Here is a 20,054-nt window from a genome sequence, read left to right on the forward strand (position 1 = left end):
TGTGTGTATATATATATATATATATGTTTTATATATAAATATATATATATATTTAATCCAACTTTCATAAATGTATTTGAGTTTGGAACCCTTTTATCCCAGAATACTTATTAACATTCCATGGAACTAGTGTTCCAAGGTTCTCACATAGTACTTGGACCTAGAGACCAGAACTCTAGCCCTGATAAAGCATCTGGCAGTGTTGGTTCTTCCCAGGCCCAGAAAAGGCAATTGTGTACCTAAGGTCCCCAGACTTCCCAGCATCTATGGGACAACCATACATCCCAGGACTGGAGTTTCCTAGGCACTGACATTAGCCTAGTAGGTTTAGACACATGCCCCTCTGGTTCCTAAAGATTAATTGGCTTATTTCCTCCACAATGACTTATGGCTGCATGGGTTATGATGCCAAATTACAGCTGTGTGATTTATCAGATCACCTCTCTTTATGGACCTCAGTTAACTCATCCCTTGCTGAGTCACTGGTCAGATGGTGTCCAACATTACATCCAACTGTGATGAACTGACTCTTCATGTCCTTCTTTGAACCTCACCTACCTCCATACACGACCTGTCTTCCCTACTGCCCCCTAAAGAGGGGTCTCTTTCCACATTTTTTTTTCCCTTTCATAGTAGAGGACCTTGAACATGATTGGAACTCAATAAATACATGCTGTATAAACATTTAAAGATGACAGACATTTAAGGCCCTCAAAAAACTCAAAATTAGTCTTTGAGATGATGGGAAATTCAATGAACTCTAAGAAGTGAAATGATCTGGTCAAAGCAGCAAGCACTATGGAGAAAGGATCCTGTATTATTTTCTAGCACTGAGACTAGCAAATGAGCATGGACAAGAACAACCAACATTGGACATTTACTGTGTGTGACGTGCAGTTCACAGCAGCTCACATGCTAGAATCCTCATACCAACCCTATTTGGGGGGTGGGTACCATTTTTCTCCCGACGTTACAGATGAGAAAACTGATGCACAGAGGGGCTAAGTTGCCTGAAGTCTCCCAGGGAGCAACTGATGTATTCCATTCCCAGCAGTCCAGCTCAAAGCCCCTAACCCCTGTGCTACCTGCCTCTCCCTCCCTGTCACCGGCATTTGCTCAGAGGTGCACCCTAACAACCCAGCTTATTATTCCCCAGGTGGAAACTTAAGCCCGGAAAGCCTTAAAGAATGCTCAGTGTCCCACAGCTGGCCTTCAGCCCACAGCTCTCTTTCTACAATTCAATGCTGATTCAGCAGCCTCACTCACTACAGTAAACCTTTGAGACATCACTGCCAGCCAACTGCTGAGAAGGGGCACGGGCATGAAGAGGAGGCTGTGATTAGGGGACGATAGTGCTGCAGATAAAGAATTAAAGCTATCAATACACTGAAAGGAAGAGGTGAATTTGGCAGGGGGGGACACAATGAAGGAAGAAGCAACAGCCCTGTGCAACAACCTGAAGGTTTGGGAAAGGGGTGTGAAAAGCCTAGGAGGTAATAGGATGGACAGGGAGACCCCGGGGGACAGGGGGTGGAAAGGCAGACAGGGAACAGCTTAGAAAGGACAGAAAAATCACATTATTTGTAACTGCATGCTTTTTCAGCACCAGCCCAAAAGTTATAGAAAAACAGGCCTCGCGAACCCAGGAGGTACAGTTTGGGATTGCAAAGATTTCATCGGAGCAGCATTCATGAGAGGATCTCCGATAGTGTGTGTTACTTAATAGGCGCTCAAAATAAATGTTTGTTCCAATAAAAGAGACAAAAGAGGGAGATCTGAGGATCGCTTTCATAAAGAGAAAGACACCTAAGGGAGTAGGTGCTCAATAAATATTATTTTTTATCTGTGTACCATGAGAAGCCTGGAGAGTTGTAAAAGATTATCTGATACATTTCCAAACAGCCCTTTGTCTCTGATTTCAATTTTCGAAAATTTCCTGGGAGGCTGTGGAATCTCCCACAAGGGACTTTTAAGGACACATTCTTACAAAACCCACTTGGAGGGGTGGCTAAGATGCTTTAAAAATGGATGGGTGAGGTAAGGGAGGCTGGACCAGATGACCCCGCAGACTTTTCGGGATGGACCAGGAGACGCTGCCATCCCACCAACTGAGGATGGCTGAGTGATTTGGAAACCTTCCAGAAGGGCCTGGTTAAATTGTAGGCCATTTATTTCATGGAGAAATAAACCACTGAGAGCTTCCTTCAAACATGCTCGCGGAAAGCAGGACAAAATGCTGAGATTATCTGTTCAGAATTTGCTTTAAAAGAGCCCAGGCAGCACTCATTTATTTTTGAGAAAATATATGATTAACCATAGTTAGCTATGAATTCAGATGCTGTGCATTAGACCAGCTCCTCAAAGTTTGAGAGCATTTAATATTATATATCGCTGCCATTTGGGCTAAATTGTTTTTTTAATGTACACAATATTACAAATTTAATTTGAGCTGTTTGAATCAGTCTGTAAAAAAGATTTGATTATACCTGAGTGTTCTGGCCCCAGCTTTTCTGTATCTCAGTAATCTTGGCGGTAATTGGCTGATTAGGCGTCTCACACTCCATCTTTGCCTCAGTTTCCATGGTAATGGTACAGGAGCTATTATAGATGAGAACTTCATCTCTTTCCACTTTAGGGCTGAAACGAGAGGGGAGGTTAAATGGGGTGTCATCAATCTTAATGAAATGCAATTATTTTTACTCTTATTAATCATTGCAAGCCATTAGCTTGTGGCAACCACAGGCCACCATTTGTCAAATTTTGCAAATTTCTGTAATTTTGTTTCCATTCTTTTATTGTTTATTTGTTTTCCCTTTATCTGCACACCCTGCAATGAAAATGCACATGGTAAATATCTTTCACTGAGGCCTTTCTCTTTTCCAGCTCTATCAGGAACATTAGCAAAAGCTTCTCCAAACCCAACCAAAGAAGCAATGCACAGATAATACTTCCAGTTCCAAAAATGGAAGCAAATGTTGGGGAAAAAATTTTTTTTTCTTTTCCCCTTCCCTCTTCCTGTTCTTACATTCAGTGATGGGGGAGTGAATTGCCTGAATCCCCCCAGGGCAGATGGAGAAATTGGAAAACCCACACAACTGGCTAACTGGTCCCTAATTCCAACTGTGAAAAAATGAGCTCATTTAGGCTTTCAATTCCCTCTCCCCAGCTGATGGCAATGAGGCTCTGTTGCTAGCAGTGGAACATTAACTTAGTAAATTAATTAAACTTACTTAACCGCCCAGACTAAGGAGATTCGATATATGTGCCAGTTATACTACCAGCCACTTGCTTTAAAAGTCCTCTTGCTTTAAGGAGAGAAACCAGACTGGATTTAAAATGAAAAACTGCAGTGTAGCATTACAGAAAGTCTACAAATATGTGGTCCAGAGGAGAGGAGAGCATGGAGTTTGCAGGGTATGGCCCCGAACAGGTGTGATATTTACTCAAGAATAATCCTGGCTTTACGCATTGTTGCAACTACCTCCAAGATTATTAGTTATAATAATGCATGATGTTTTACACTTTTTAACAGTTTCATACGTATGATCTCATTTCAGCTGGTAAATTAGGTAGAGGCATAAAAAATGTAACTCAAAGAGATTGGTGATTTGCATAAAGTCAAACACAAAAATAAGGCAACTCCGAGATGAGAATCCAAGGGGTCCCGTCTCCTAGAGCAATACTCCCAAGTTTTGAGATGCTGATGGGACATCACCACGAAGTTGGCATATCCCACGGGAAGACCAGGACTGGTGATGAAAAGGGCAAAAGATTACTGCTTGAGAAACTATAACTCATGTCCAACTAGAACATCTTTTTTCAAATCAATGTCGAAATGGTTTCTCCCACACTTTGCTAGAAATAATGAGCAGGGTAACTATCACATCTACGTCACCTCCTCGTCTTCATGCTAAAACGTTCCTAGCTCCGTATCCACCCAGGACATGACTTCATACTCACTGTCTTCTACACCTACTGTAGACTGGCAATGTGTTAATATTGTGCAGCCCAGTTTGGCTGACCATTGAGGCTGTGGTCTCCCTTTATCGAAGCCCTCCCCACCATGGCACCTAATGCTGTGTTCATTTTGTAGCCCCTAAGCTTAAATTAAGATGGTGGTGAACTCAAAGTCTCAGAGCCACAATTACCTGAGGATTTCACCATGCTGCATGTGTTCAGCCGATTTTCTGAGAAGCATTATAATGCAAAAGTGAGGCTTGAAAGCCAGCCAGCTAGATTCGAATCCCCGAGCAGATATTTACCATCCATCTGACATTGTTGAAGACATGACTCTCTAAGCTTTGTTTTCCATGTTTATAAAATGAAGTTACTAATCATAAAGATACTCTTTTAAAGAGGTGTTTGGGGAATGGAGCAAAATGAAGCCTACAAAAGGACCTGCCCAGAATCTGGTGCAAGGAAGTGTCCGATAAAGTCAGTTCTTGTTATAGTTTTAGGTGGTAGTGACATAGGTGGTATTATTGTTGAAATGTCAATGTGGGAATTTACATTCATTGTTGTTACGGGTCGTCTCACTGATGTGGACCCATTGCTCAAATACATTTTGAATCTGAGCCTGTAATGTAGCTACACATCCATTTAGCTGAGCCATCATCCAAGGGTAGACAAAGCCACAGGATAAACACAGCATTTACTCCTGGAGTGTCACTTGCATGCAAAGATTCAGAAAAGCAAAGCAAAGTAATTTAACTTTCAAATTAAAATGTAATATTTAGATACCTATGGAAATATGATGAAGTAGAATGCAAAATTCACACGGACTTTTCAAATAAAACACCTGACTTCAAAGCAACTTGATTCTGTGACAGGGTACCTTGGGCTTTGCAGCTAGAACCTTTCTTTTGCTACTGGGGGGCGGGGGGTAGGAGGGTTGCTAGAATAGTGTAAGAAGCTCTCCATCACCATTGCCATTATAAATCTCTTATAAAGCCATCAGAAAGGAAATGAAGTTGGTTTTCCACACCATCTCGTTCCTTGTGAATCGGTTCCCAGATTGCTACTCCCATTTCTGAAGGCTCACAAGCCATCTGATTAATAATTCATTCTGGAATTTTGTCAGGGATAATGTAAACTTAGTTGTCTACCTTTCCAGAATTCCCTTTTTTTGCTTCTTAGGCAAGGGAAAGAATATTTGCCTGTCACCTCTCTGTTCTGTGCTCCCCTCTCATGTTCATTTCCAACTGTGGATCTTCACTCATATGAGCAGGGTTTTTTTATACTCACTATATGATGACCTGGGATACTGACTTGAACTCAAGGGAAGGAGTGACCTTTACAACCTTTCTTGATCATGGGCTTCCACCTCCTAACAAGACTTCTTCTGCCCCTTCTAGGTTCTTCATCAGCAAAGGTTAGAGTAAAAGGAGGTAAGTCACCCTGCCCTCTTTTCATCTGCCTGTAGCAATGCCCACCAGCTCACAGTGGATTGTTCCATTTTGCTAGTGACTCCAGAAACACAATATATATCACCTGCCATTGGAAGGTCACTCCAGCTGACCGAGTCCTGAACAAATTAAACAAAGCCTGTTTCTTCAGCAAGTGCTCTAACAGCTGGTCCCCCAGTAGAAGACCCTGCTGATATCTGTCAATGCTGTAACAAGGGTCGCTGTGGCTTTCCAGGCCGTTCCCGGAGGAGACAGTCTGTTCCCCGCAGTCGTAGGCACACGACAGAAGAAGCAGATGTCACAGTGGGGCCACTGATCTTCCCAGGAAAGACTAGTGACCATGGTACAGAAGGTCCTTCACACCTCTGTGATGTCAGGCGTAGGCCTGGGCACCACGGCATCCCTGACTCTGCCTTGCAATGTCCTGTGTTTCCAGGCTGCTTCCCACCCTGTGTGCCCTGCTTCCCGATACAAGAAGAAAGTGAAAACAAATCATGTTCTTTTTGCTCTGAAAGAGTTAAAACCCTTTTCTGCTGGCTTAGACTTTTTCACAACCTTTAGCTCATATTTCTTTTCTTTTTTGGCCCTGATTATATGACGAGAAGTTTTTTTCATTAAAAAGCCATCATCAAGATGAACAGAGACACCAGGATGTCAAAAATGGACTAACATTTGCAAAATTTCAAAGTTTCTTAATACTACTATGTCGTGTTTTCTTCCACAACCATCCTACAAATTAAGGAGCACAGTTGGCCAGTTTTAACTATAGACATATAGGTACACAGAGGAATACAGATATAGATGATATGATGTGCATGCACACACGCATGCACACAAATATTTATTTTGAGGGAATGTGGTAAGAATATTTGGCCCAAATGGTGGGAGAGAGAGCTCTAGAACCTAAGTTTCCTGAATCCCAGTCTATTGCTCTTTCAGTCGGTCCAACCAGATCCAAAAGTAAGCAGATATTCTCCTTGGATGCACTCTCTATGGTAGGCAGTAAAAACACATGCCATCATTCTGTCTCCCTCACTTAGCCTGAAATTGCTTCCCATGTCTCGAATTTCCTGGACCCTCACAGCCCAGCCAAGGTTCTGTTACTGAGGCCAACAATACAGCGTCATGCTGAGGACACTGTGAGTCAGAAGCCTTGGGTTCCAGTCCTGACACTGCCGGGGCTTGACTGGGACTTTAGAAAGATACTTAGTCTGTTCTTAGAATAGAATCCAAACTCCTTACTATGGCCTTTGAGGCCTTAATACATCCCCGAGCTCCTCTCGAGCCACTTTTCCTCCTTCTAACCCTACTCCTGCCCTTCTGACCTCTGGCAGTTCGTGCAACTTGATGGATCCTTTGCACTTGCTGCCCCCACTGCCTGACTCTCCATAATGACACTTGTCCTTAGCTCAGCTGAAAAGGCACTTCTTCAGAGAAACCTCCTCTGAGCTGATCCAGTGATCCCACACCTGGGCATATATCTAGAGAAAACTATAATTCAAAAAGATACATGCACTCCAATGTTCAATGCAGCATGTAAAAAAATATAAAAATAAATAAATGAGTATCTTTCCCTTGGGGGGAAAAAAAAAGATACATGCACTCCAATGTTCACTGCAGCACTATTTACAATAGCCAAGATATGGAAGTAACCTAAATGTCCACTGACAGATGAAAGGATAAAGAAGATGTGAGATATATACACATACACACACACACACACTCACACACACACACAGAGAGACACACACAGTGGAATATTACTCAGCCATAAAAAAGAATGAAATAATGTCATTTGTAGCAAAATAGATGGACCTAGAGATTATCATACTAAGTAAGCCCAACAGAGAAAGACAAATATCATTTGATATCACTACCTACTGTGTAGCGCAGGGAACTATATTCAGTATCTTGTAATAATCTAAAAGGGAAAAGAATCTGAAAAAGAACATATATATATATATATAATATATTTGTATAACTGAATCACTTTGCTGTACACCTGAAACTAATACAACATTGTAAATCAACTATACTGCAATTTAAAAAATAATAATAACAAAAAATGAAATAAAAAAATTTTTTAAAGCAGCCTCCATTGTTTTTTATCACTTTATAGCCCTTATCAGAACATGTGATCATCTTGTTTATTGTCTGGCCTCCTCCACTACTCTTAAGGACAGGGACTTTGCATCTCATTCACCATTGAGTCACCAGCTCCTGGCATAGTACCTGGAACATAATAAACACTAGATAAAACTACTGGATGGATGGATGGATGGATGGATGGACAAACTGGGCATATATTTGCCACAGATACAAATGTCTGTCTTTGCCAAATGACATCAAATCCATAGTGGTAGTGGCTGGCAGGGGGTTAAACCATTTAATGGAAATGGGTTCTTTGCAAAGACCCTGGAAAGTAGTTCTCTGCGTTCACAAGCACAATCTTAGAAGGAACCAAGGTAAGCTATTTAGCACATGATATTCCTAGCACCCCATGTAAAATTTATATTGTGTTTTCTGGTTATTAAATTAGTACATGTTCACTGAAAAAAATTACATAAAAACTCAATGAAGAAAACAAATATGATCAGTCCTCCAGCCCCCTAGGGATAGGCACTATCAGCATTTTTTTTTTTTTTTTTTTTTTTTGGGTACGCGGGCCTCTCATTGCTGTGGCCTCTCCCGTTGTGCAGCACAGGCTCCGGACACGCAGGCGCAGCGGCCATGGCTCACAGGCCCAGCCGCTCCTAGGCATGTGGGATCCTCCCAGACCGGGGCACGAACCCGCGTCCCCTGCATCGGCAGGCAGACTCTCAACCACTGCGCCACCGGGGAAGCCCCTATCAGCATTTTAAAATACATCATCCGGTCTTTTTCCCAATCACCTGTTGTGTGACACATGTACATGTACTATAAACACCATCAGGACTTCATTGAGGCACTATTTTGTGACCTGTACCTTTCACTCCTCAGTATATTTTAAGCATTTCCTTCTTTGGTTAAATGTTCTACACCATGGTTTTTCAAGGTTCTTAGTATATTATCACTTGGATTCATTCTTTATTACTAAAGGCTTACTTCATTTCAACTGTTTTTGTTAATATACCTAAAGCGTTGAAGACTATAGTTCTTCATAAATGTTACATATTTCCAACTGCTTTCTTAAAGTCCTGGAAGTAAAATCGCTGGATCAAAGTATGAAGAATTAATAAATGAGAAAGAAATGAAGAAAACAATAGCAAAGATCAATAAAACTAAAAGCTGGTCCTTTGAGAAGATAAACAAAATTGATAAACCATTAGCCAGACTCATCAAGAAAAAAAAGAAGACTCAAATCAATAGAATTAGAAATGAAAATGGAGAAGTAACAACTAACACTGCAGAAATACAAAGGATCATGAGAGATTACTACAAGCAACTCTATGCCAATAAAATGAACAACCTGGAAGAAATGGACAAATTCTTAGAAAGGCACAACCTTCAGAGACTGAACCAGGAAGAAATAGAAAATATAAACAGACCAATCACAAGCACTAAAATTGAAACTGTGATTAAAAATCTTCCAACAAACAAAAGCCCAGGACCAGATGGCTTCACAGGTGAATTCTATCAAACATTTAGAGAAGAGTTAACACCTATCCTTCTCAAAATCTTCCAAATATAGCAGAGGGAGGAACACTCCCAAACTCATTCTACAAGGCCACCATCACCCTGATACCAAAACCAGACAAAGATGTCACAAAGAAAGAAAACTACAGTCCAGTATCACTGATGAACATAGATGCAAAAATCCTCAACAAAATACTAGCAAACAGAATCCAACAGCACATTAAAAGGATCATACACCATGATCAAGTAGGGTTTATCCCAGGGATGCAAGGATTCTTCAATATACACAAATCAATCAATGTGATAAACCATGTTAACAAATTGAAGGAGAAAAACTATATAACCATCTCAATAGATGCAGAAAAACTTTCGACAAAATTCAACACCCATTTATGATAAAAACCCTCTAGAAAGTAGGCACAGAGGGAACTTACCTCAACATAATAAAGACCATATATGCCAAACACACAGCCAACATCAATCTCAATGGTGAAAAACTGAAACCATTTCTACTAAGATCAGGAACAAGACAAGGTTGTCCACTCTCACCACTATTATTCAACATAGTTTTGCAAGTTTTAGCCACAGTAATCAGAGACAAAAAAGAAATAGAAGGAATCCAAATCAGAAAAGAAGAAATAAAACTGTCACTGTTTACAGATGACATGATACTATACATAGAGAATCCTAAAGATGCTACCAGAAAACTACTAGAGCTAATCAATGAATTTGGTAAAGTAGCAGGACACAAAATTAATGCATAAAAATCTCTTGCATTCCTATATACTAATGATGAAAAATCTGAAAGAGAAATTAAGGAAACACTCCCATTTACCATTGCAACAAAAAGAATAAAATACCTAGGAATAAACCTACTTAAGGAGACAAAAGACCTGTATGCAGAAAACTATAAGACACTGATGAAAGAAATTAAAGTTGATAAAACAGATGGAGAGATATACCATGTTCTTGGATTGGAAGAATCAACATTGTGAAAATGAAAATACTTCGCAAAGCAATCTAGAGATTCAATGTAATCCCTATCAAACTACCAATGGCATTTTTCACAGAACTAGAACAAAAACTTTCACAATTTGTATGGAATAGCCAAAGCAATCTTGAGAAAGAAAAACAGAGCTGGAGAAATCAGGTTCCCTGACTTCAGACCATACTACAAAGCTACAGTAATCAAGACAGTAAGGTACTGGCACAAAAACATAAATATAGATCAATGGAACAGGATAGAAAGCCCAGAGATAAACCCATGCACCTATGGTCATCTTACCTTTGATAAAGGGGGCAAGAATATACAACACAGAAAAGACAGCCCCTTCAGTAAGTGGTGCTGGGAAAACTGGACAGGTACATGTAAAAGAATGAAATTAGAACACTCCCTAACACCCTACACTAAAATAAACTCAAAATGGATTAAAGACCTAAACGTAAGGCCAGACACTATCAAACTCTTAGAGGAAAACATAGGCAGAACACTCTATGACATAAATCACAGCAAGATCCTTTTCAACCCACCTCCTAGAGAAATGGAAATAAAAACAAAAATAAACAAATAGGACCTAATGAAACTTAAAAGCTTTTGCACAGCAAAGAAAACCACAAACAAGACGAAAAGACAACCCTCAGAATGGGAGAAAATATTCACAAATGAAGCAACTGACAAAGGATTAATCTCCAAAATTTACAAGCAGCTCATGCAGCTCAACATCAAAAAAACACACAACCGCAACAAAAAATGGGCAGGAGACCTAAATAGACATTTCTCCAAAGAAGATAAAAAGATTGACAACAAACACATGAAAGGATGCTCAACATCACTAATCATTAGAGAAATGCAAATCAAAACTACAATGAGATATCATCTCACACCAGTCAGAATGGCCATCATCAAAAAATCCACAAACAAGAAATGCTGGAGAGGGTGTGGAGAAAAGAATCCTCTTGTACTGTCGGTGGGAATGTAAATTGATACAGCCACTATGGAGAACAGTATGGAGGATCCTTAAAAAACTAAAAATAGAACTACCAAATGACCCAGCAATCCCATTACTGGGCAGACATCCTGAGAAAACCATAATTCAAAAAGAGTCATGTACCACAATGTTCATTGCAGCACTATTTACAATAGCTAGGACATGGAAGCAACCTAAGTGTCCACTGACAGATGAATGGATAAAGAAGATGTGGCACATATATACAATGGAATATTACTCAGCCATAAAAAGAAACAAAATTGAGTTATTTGTAGTGAGGTGGATGGACCTAGAGTCTGTCATACAGAGCAAAGTAAGTCAGAAAGAGAAACCAAATACCCTATGTTTACACATATATATGGAATCTAAAAAAAAAAAAAAAAAAAGATTCTGAAGAACCTAGTGGCAGGACAGGAATAAAGACGCAGATGTGGAGAATGGACTTGAGGACACATGAAGGGGGAAGGGTAAGCTGGCACGAAGTGAGAGAGTGGCATGGACTTCTATATACTACCAAATGTAAAACAGATAGCTAGTGGGAAGCAGCCGCATAGCACAAGGAGATCAGCTCGGTGCTTTGTGACCGCCTAGAGGGGTGGGATAGGGAGGGTGGGAGGAGATGCAAGAGGGAGGAGATATGGGGATATATGTATATGTATAGCTGATTCACTTTGTTATAAAGCAGAAACTAACACACCATTGTAAAGCAATTATGCTCCAATAAAGATGTTAAAAAGTAAAACACGGGCTGTCTTAGGACATCAGAAATTCTGACTGCCATGGAAAGGGCTGGTTCTCACTTTTCCTCTGGGTAGTTGGTCTTGTTTAGTTTTATTTTTTAATGGGGAAAGAGGCCTTCATTAAATAATCGGATGTAACCACTCTATCTAGATAAGAAATAAAGAAGGACGCAGGGCCACATTCAGCACTGAAATATCACACTTCACAGTAAGGAAGCTGCTTGCAGAAATGAAGGTCATCTAGAGCAACCGACAGGGCCACACTTTTTTTTAAATGTGTTTAGAAAAAGGGATTTTTACCTGGAAAGTTGTGGTATTTATTTGTTTGCTTTTTAAGTTCAAAAACGTATAAGCCTATGGCTTTTAAATCCTAAATCTACAGTCCTTCGGCCCATGCATCCCCCTTTCTTCTGAATAAACATTGCACAATCTGCTGGATTTCTCTATGACTTTTTCTCATACTTGTGAATCTGTTTGGAAAGAAAAGAAAAAGGAAACGGGAAAAGAGCCTTCTGTTTTTCATAATGTCTAATCTTTTTCCCCCCATTGGCATTCACCAGATGTTGCCTCTGGATCGGAAGATAAATATTAAAATCTAAGCAAGAACAAAGCAGGCTGTTTACTGGGCAGATTTTTCAGATGTTCTCTTGAACACTTGAAAAGACAGGAGACTCTTTGATATGCAGACTGGCTGGAATCCACAATGGAACAGTCCCTCCAACAAGAGGGTTGGCCCTAGGGCTGTGTCCACGCAGCCTGCAGTTCCTGAGAATTCCATTAATCCACTGGCTATGCATTCGTGGGGAAGGTCAGGGAGGGAGAGGACTGGGTTACCTGATGAAGAGGCCTGAGAAAGATAGAAAGACGGACTCTGTCCAACGATCTTGGGCACAGATGCATCGGGAACTCTCTTCACAGGTGTAGAAATAAGGCCATGATTCGGGCAGGCTCTCTGTCCCCACAGCAACAGTCAAATCACACTGCACGTAGCTGCAGCAGGAGGTCTCACAGTTCTCCTCCTCAGGCCTCAGGCCACACAGGAAAGCCAAGGACACTGCATGAAATGGTCAACGTTGGGTTAGGTAATAACCACAGAAAGAACTAAAGGCCTTACTTTATTACATCAACCAAGCCCATGTGTTTTTCCTTGACCAATAGGAAAATAAACTTATTCATTTACTCTTCTTAAAAGTGTACTATGTGTACATAATTCATACAGAAGATACAAATCATGTTTTTGTAAAATATGAATCATCTAGTCAGAAAACTCATGTGAATGTACCATAAATTCAGCCAACATAAGCCAATACCGTCAAGATGCTCTCCAGTCTATGTGCTCCTGGCCAAGTTTACCCACTTCCTCCTCATTCTCAGAAACAAACACTTGCATTTTTTAAATAGCTTTCTCACATGGGTTTGTATCCTAAACAGGAGATTGTTGAGTTTTACTTCTTTTTGAACTTTAGAAAATAGACTACATGGCATAATATCCTTAGACCTGCTTTCTTCACTCGATATTATGTTTCCAAGATTTAGCCCTATTATTGCATGTAACTGTTGTTCAAACATTTTCACTGCTGTTCAACACTGCATTCTGTGAAAGTACTACAATATATTTACCTATTCTGTCACCAATGGACTTTTGGGTAATTCCCAGGTTTTGCTACTACAAACATGTATGGAATTTTCTCTAGGGTGTATACCTCTAAGAAAATTGTCTACTCATAGGGTAGGTGCAAGTTCAACCTTACAAGACAGTGCCATGTTATTTCCAAAGTGGTTGTGTCATTTCACGTTCCTACCACCTATATTTATGACTTCCCAGTAACCCACATAATTGTCAGCACTTGGGATTATCAGACTCTTAATTTTGGCCAGTCCAGTGAGTATACAACAGCATCTCATTGTGGCCTTATTTGAATTTTCATCATTATTTTATAGGTTGAGCGAGTTTTTATATGTTTAGTAACAACATATTTTCCCTTCTATGAAATTCCCATTTCTGTCATTTGCCTTTTTTTCTATTGGAATGCTTGTCTTTTCCTTATTGATTTGTGAGTTTTATATTCTGGGTACTAATCCTACAGAGGTTATATGCTTACTAATACCTTCTCCAGATTTGTGGCTAGACTTTTCATTCTCTTTATGGGATCTCTTGATTAACAGAAGTTCTTGATTCTCATAGCGTTATGACTATTAACATTTCATAAAGAAGAATAGCAATGATTTGAAGCCCTCTGACCCTGAGACCATTTCTTTCCAGGTCATGAGACACGATGTAAAAAGCATCACCAAGCCAGACTGGCAATAACCTTTAACAGGAGGATGAACAAATCTCTACATGAGATGGTTTGGGAGCATCTCTGCCTGAAAACCTTAATAAAATAGAAAAGAAAAATTTTCTCTAGCCTTCTACCTCTGCAGCTAGCTTGTTCATGCAGGTACGTAACACATGTTATCAAGGGCTATGAGCTTGAAGCTAAGAGGCCTGCCTACATCACAGGGCTGCATGCAGCAAGGGATAAGACAAGTACATGAGAGGGTTTGCCGTTATTCAATCACACACAAATAGTATTATTATTGCTGGTATATTCCAAAGCACCTAACACATAGTAGGTTCTGTGACTGTGTTCCCAAAGAATTACAGCAATTAAAATGTCTGGAAAGTAAGAGTCTTGTATGGATAGAGGAAACATGAGAACTTTCCAGTCAGTAAGCCCTGGGGCAAATAAAAACAGGCTTAACACCTATAAAATAATGAACTCATTATGGGTGATTAGGTGGATGCAAATTGACAAGGTGGATTATGAAAAGTGCCCAGCGTTGGGGATCAGAATCCATGGATTTTACTCAAGGTTCTGCCACAAAATAGCTGTGCGACCTTAATCACTTTAGCTTTTCATGCCTCATGGAAAAGTCAAAGTTTCCATGAAGAAGTCATGTGGTATAACTCAAGATATAAATGCAGGAAACCAAAAGAGCAAAGATCTTGCTGATTTTAAACAAATACAGAGTATTAGACTGACAAGATGCTTTAGCAACCTATCATATGAAGAAAGAAAATTCTTCTTTTGTTAGAAGTACAATTTGGGGGAAAAGTAAAGATGATGTCCCCAAAAGCAGCAACAGGACATTTTTAGAGCTCTACATTTCTTAACTTTTATTGAAGTATAGTTGATTTACAATATTATGTTAGTTTCAGGTGTACAGCACAGTGACTGCATATTTTTACAGATTATACTCAAGAAGCTCAGAGGAGAAATACTAAAATGTTTACTTGCTGTAAATTTTCTGATACAGTAGGTCCCAAGGATTCGCACTGTTAACAAAATCCCAGGTGCTGCTACTGTTGCTGCTCCAGTAATAATATTTTTTTCAGTAATTCTCAATAATAATATCATTGAGAAGCACTGTGTTAGAGGACTGAAATTATTCAGCTTTCCCAAGGGCTGCCAGCTGATTAAGGTTGAAAAAAGTAGAGTGGGGAGCATTAGTAGGTAAAAGGATAGATTTCCCTGAGAAAGGCAACTGTGAAACACTTGTATGGGTCGCTGCTGTGAAAGTGCCTGCTAAAAAATCTTTTAAAATATAACAGATTCTTAACTAAATTGGTTCTGTGCAATCCTATCTGAAAGTAGGGGAATTATTTAGTAGTTTTTAATAATTTATGAGACACACTCCTTTGACAATTCGATGTACACTGTAGACCTACTTCCTACAAAAAAAAAAATACACAATCATATTCTCAAAATGTCTTATCCAATTTCAGGGATACACAGAATCCCCAACTCCCATCCTGGATCTTAAGTAAGAAACCAGTGGAGTGACAAAGGATTAATCACCAAAATACACAAGCAGCTCATACAGCTCAATATCAAAAAAACAAACAACCCAATCCAAAAATGGGCAGAAGACCTAAATAGACATTTCTCCAAAGAAGATGTACAGATTGCCAACAAACACATGAAAGGATGCTCAACATCACTAATCATTAGAGAAATGCAAATCAAAACTACAAGGAGGTATCACCTCACACCAGTCAGAATGGTCATCATCAAAAAGTCTACAAACAATAAATGCTGGAGAGGTTGTGGAGAAAAGGGAACACTCTTGCACTGCTGGTGAGAATGTAAATTGATACGTCCACTACGGAGAACAGTATGGAGGCTCCTTAAAAAACTACAAATAGAACTACCATATGACCCAGCAATCCCACTACTGGGCATATACCCTGAGAAAACCATAATTCAAAAAGAGTCATGTACCAAAATGTTCCTTGCAGCACTATTTACAATAGTTAGGACATGGAAGCAACCTAAATGCCCACTGATAGATGAATGGATAAAGAAGATGTGGCACATGTATACAATGGAATATTACTCAGCCATAAAAAGAAACAAAATTGAGTTATTTGTAGTGAGGTGGATGGATCTAGAGTCTGTCATACAGAGTGAAGCAAGTCAGAAAGAGAAAAACAAATACCGTATGCTAACACATAGATATGGAATCTTAAAAAAAAAAAGAAACGGTTCTGACAAACCTAGAGGCAGGACAGGAATAAAGACGCAGACATAGAGAATGGACTTGTGGACACGGGGAGGGGGAAGTATAAGCTGGGACAAAGTGAGAGAGTGACATGGACATATATACACTACCAAATGTAAAACAGATAGCTAGTGGGAAGCAGCCGCATAGCACAGGGAGATCAGCTCCGTGCTTTGTGACCACCTAGAGGGGTGGGATAGGGAGGGTGGGAGGGAGAGGCAAGAGGGAGGGGATATGGGGTATGTGTATACATATGGCTGATTCACTTTGTTGTGCAGCGGAAGCTAACACAACGTTGTAAAGCAATTATACTCCAATAAAGATGTTAAAAAAAAAAAAGAAACCAGTGGAGTTGGATTCCACCAGTTCCTCTCCATCTTTATAGACACTACTTAAAAGTCTTTTAAAAGACTTTTTTTATTTTGAATTTTATTTCATTTATTTTTTTATACAGAAGGCTCTGATTAGTTAACTATTTAATACATATTAGTGTATTTATGTCAATCCCAATCTCCCAATCTCTCCTCTTAATGAAAGAGGAAAATAAATTATCCATTTCCCCAGAGTAAATGAGTGGCCCTTGTACAATCAATGAGTGTTTGCTGACACCTAGTGACAATGGTAAAAGTTACAGCGCCTCACTCATGTTTTCCTCTTCTAAAAATCAAGGAATTTTGAGAATTCTTTTTCTAAATTTAATCAAATCTTTTAAAATATAATAATTTATTTTATTCCTCTCCTATGAGTTATAAAACTCGCAATAACACAATTTACCTGACCCTGAAACTTTATTGGTTTTTAGATTGTACTTCTGGTTGAAACTAGATGTCTTGAAATAATAGCAAAGAGTTGATTGATTTAAATAGTGTATATGTTAGAGCCCCCCGCCCCCTCCAGAAAAACTGTAGCAGTATTTGTTAAATATTAGGACCTAGAAATGGGGAGTCGGTTTTACGTTTCCACCATTTCCCAATTCCCGTATTTATTCTTTCATCGAACATTAATTTTGCACGTCCCCTAAGCCAGGACAGTTCTACGCACAGGAGTTAGAACAGAGGAAGAAACAGACATATTAACTTCAACTTTCTACCATATCCTAAATTTCCTATTGTGGAATCTTAAGTAGAACAGATCTCTCGTCTGTGATATTCTGCTCATATACATCATGGTCATAGGACACTCGATTTCCAGTATCGTAAGCAAGGATTCTTTCTCCTCTCCCGTCCTTTCCTCCTCCTCTCCTTCCTCCCAATCCCCACGGCCACCACCACCACTCCTCCTTCTGGTCTAAGACCATCCAATGTAACTGCCATCACAACAGTATTATCCATTATGGAATTTTTGTCCAAGCTCAGAAGTGATGCTTTTATCACTGTAGATCTTTCACCAACATTCAAGTTGCAGACACAGAAATTAGGAATATAACTTAAAGCATTTTACAGAAAATGTGAGTACAAATGATTTTTAAATGCACGGGTGTAAGATCTATGATTATGCAAACCAAATAACCACCTGGCTTAGGTGACCCTGTAGTGATAATAGTAATTTCATCCCTGAGACTTTTTTTCTGAAGCTCAGTGGTAAGCATGTGCTGTGAGCCCCATCATAGAAATATCAAAGCTTTGCACCTTCCATTCTAAACCCTCCACCCCACAAAGACATGGCTTCCCGTGCCACAATTTACGTGATGGCTACAAAGCTTAAAGCAGTGAGAGATCGTGGTGTTTTACTGAGTAAGGGCTCAGGTAATTATCTGGACTTTACAGAATAAAAGGATAATGTTAATGTTGGCCTCTTTTTCCTATAATAAGATTCAAGACCTGAGCACACTAATATGCAAGAGCTCTCCAGCAGAATGATCTGATCCCTTCACTAGGACCTCCAGAAGGCAGACATTTTCAGCAGCCCCACCTCAGAGCAAGACAAGATTGTATTCTCCACGATGCCTAGGCTGTCACTGAAACTAGTATTCACCACTCAGTTCTACTTTCTCCATCTTCATATGACTGCCGTCAAGAACACAGACCTACTAGAGAATGGACTTGAGAATATGGGGAGGGGGAAGGGTGAGCTGTGACAAAGCGAGATAGAGGCATGGACATATATACAGTACCAAACGTAAAATAGATAGTTAGTGGGAAGCAGCCGCATAGCACAGGGAGATCAGCTTGGTGCTTTGTGACCACCTAGAGGGGTGGGATAGGGAGGGTGGGAGGGAGGGAGACGCAAGAAGGAAGAGAGATGGGAACATATGTATATGTATAACTGATTCACTTTGTTATAAAGCAGAAACTAACACACCATTGTAAAGCCATTATACTCCAATAAAGACGTTTAAAAAAAAGAACATAGGTGATAAACGTTTTGTTGTCATTAATATGACAAAAGCTATTATGACTCATCTTAACAGGTGGTCCCCAATTCTAACTACCATTTTAGATGGGGATCAGCATATTTCCCCCGCCAGGAACACATAGAAAAATTTAAAGTCAATACAGCATTAATTATCAAAAAAATGGAGTTAACCAAAGTATGTCATTTTCACATGCACTCTTTAAAAAACGAATATGGCACTTTTCCTGACCATCCAGGGGCAGAACCAGGCAGCTGAAGGCAGACACTGTCGCGTTAGCCAAGACTTGGCAGGGAGCACCACACACGGCAGCTGAGATGTTCTCGGGAGAAAATCCTGCTCCAAACACATGCACGAGCCTTCCACCCAGGCAGCCTTTAAAGACAAAATGATGAGTTCACTATCATAGAGGCAAATCTTTCTTTACTCAGAATTCAAACCCATGCTTTCCTGCTCCCCTTCATTCTTTCTATGCCCTCCTGAGTCCAAACACTGGCCTTAGATTCCCTGTTTTCTGTTTCTTCTCACTGAGCTCTGGCCTCCAAAGCCTAGAGCCCTTATTCTGTCAAATCCCAATAATTCAACAACCTATAAAATGTGTAAAAATTCCTATGTAGAAAAATAATGCTTATTTATAGTTCTTAAACTTTTTATACAGAAGAGTATAAAGTGAAAGAAAAACTTCCCCTAACTACTTATCTCACTCCCCAGAAGTAGCCATGTATAGAATTTCTTGTGAATTCTTCTTGAATTTTCTAAGCATATAGGATTTTTATACAAAGGGGTCATTCTATACATAATATTCTACAACTTTTTTTAAAAATTAGAAGTGTAGCATAAACATTTTTCCAAGTCTATATATACAGATCTAGCTCATCATTTTTATTTTTTATTTATTTATTTTTTTGCAGTACGCGGGCCTCTCACTGTTGTGGCCTCTCCCGCTGTGGAGCACAGGCTCCGGACGCACAGGCTCAGCGGCCATGGCTCACGGGCCCAGCCGCTCCGCGGCATGTGGGATCTTCCCGGACCGGGGCACAAACCCGTGTCCCCTGCATCGACAGGCGGACTCTCAACCACTGTGCCACCAGGGAAGCCCCCTAGCTCATCATTTTAATAGCCACTTAGAATTCCATCATATGATTATTCCATAATTTATTGAGCAATCTTCCTATTGATTGATAGTTCCATAATTTCTCCTCTTTTGCTGCAATTAAGGATGGTGCAATGAACTATATACACTTATATGAGTAAAACTGGTGCAACTTCTTAGAAGTGGAATTGCTAGGTCAAAGGAAATTTTTAATTTTGACGAATACTGCCAAATTTCTCTCCAAAATAATGTTGCCCCAGTTTATACTCCTACCTTCTGTGTAAGAAGAGTGCCTGTCTGATGGGTAAAATCATG

At 39.8% G+C, this 20,054-nt stretch overlaps 1 protein-coding gene across 11 annotated transcripts in view; it reads right to left on the reverse strand.

Moving 5' to 3' along the window:
- The window catches only part of PKHD1 (PKHD1 ciliary IPT domain containing fibrocystin/polyductin), a 600,926-nt gene that overhangs the window by 511,206 nt on the left and 69,666 nt on the right, over positions 1–20,054 (reverse strand). For all 11 annotated transcript variants that reach the window (XM_024765924.1, XM_024765923.1, XM_024765919.1 and 8 more), the window contains 3 exons: positions 18,878–19,021; positions 12,583–12,802; positions 2,487–2,637 (listed from right to left, as the gene is read on the reverse strand). In XM_024765924.1, the coding sequence (XP_024621692.1) occupies positions 2,487–2,637; positions 12,583–12,802; positions 18,878–19,021 (515 nt within the window). The remainder of the gene's footprint in view (positions 1–2,486; positions 2,638–12,582; positions 12,803–18,877; positions 19,022–20,054) is intronic.

The sequence above is a fragment of the Neophocaena asiaeorientalis genome, unplaced genomic scaffold (assembly GCF_003031525.2).
Source record: "Neophocaena asiaeorientalis asiaeorientalis breed wild unplaced genomic scaffold, Neophocaena_asiaeorientalis_V1.1 scaffold46, whole genome shotgun sequence".
Lineage (NCBI taxonomy): Eukaryota > Metazoa > Chordata > Mammalia > Artiodactyla > Phocoenidae > Neophocaena > Neophocaena asiaeorientalis.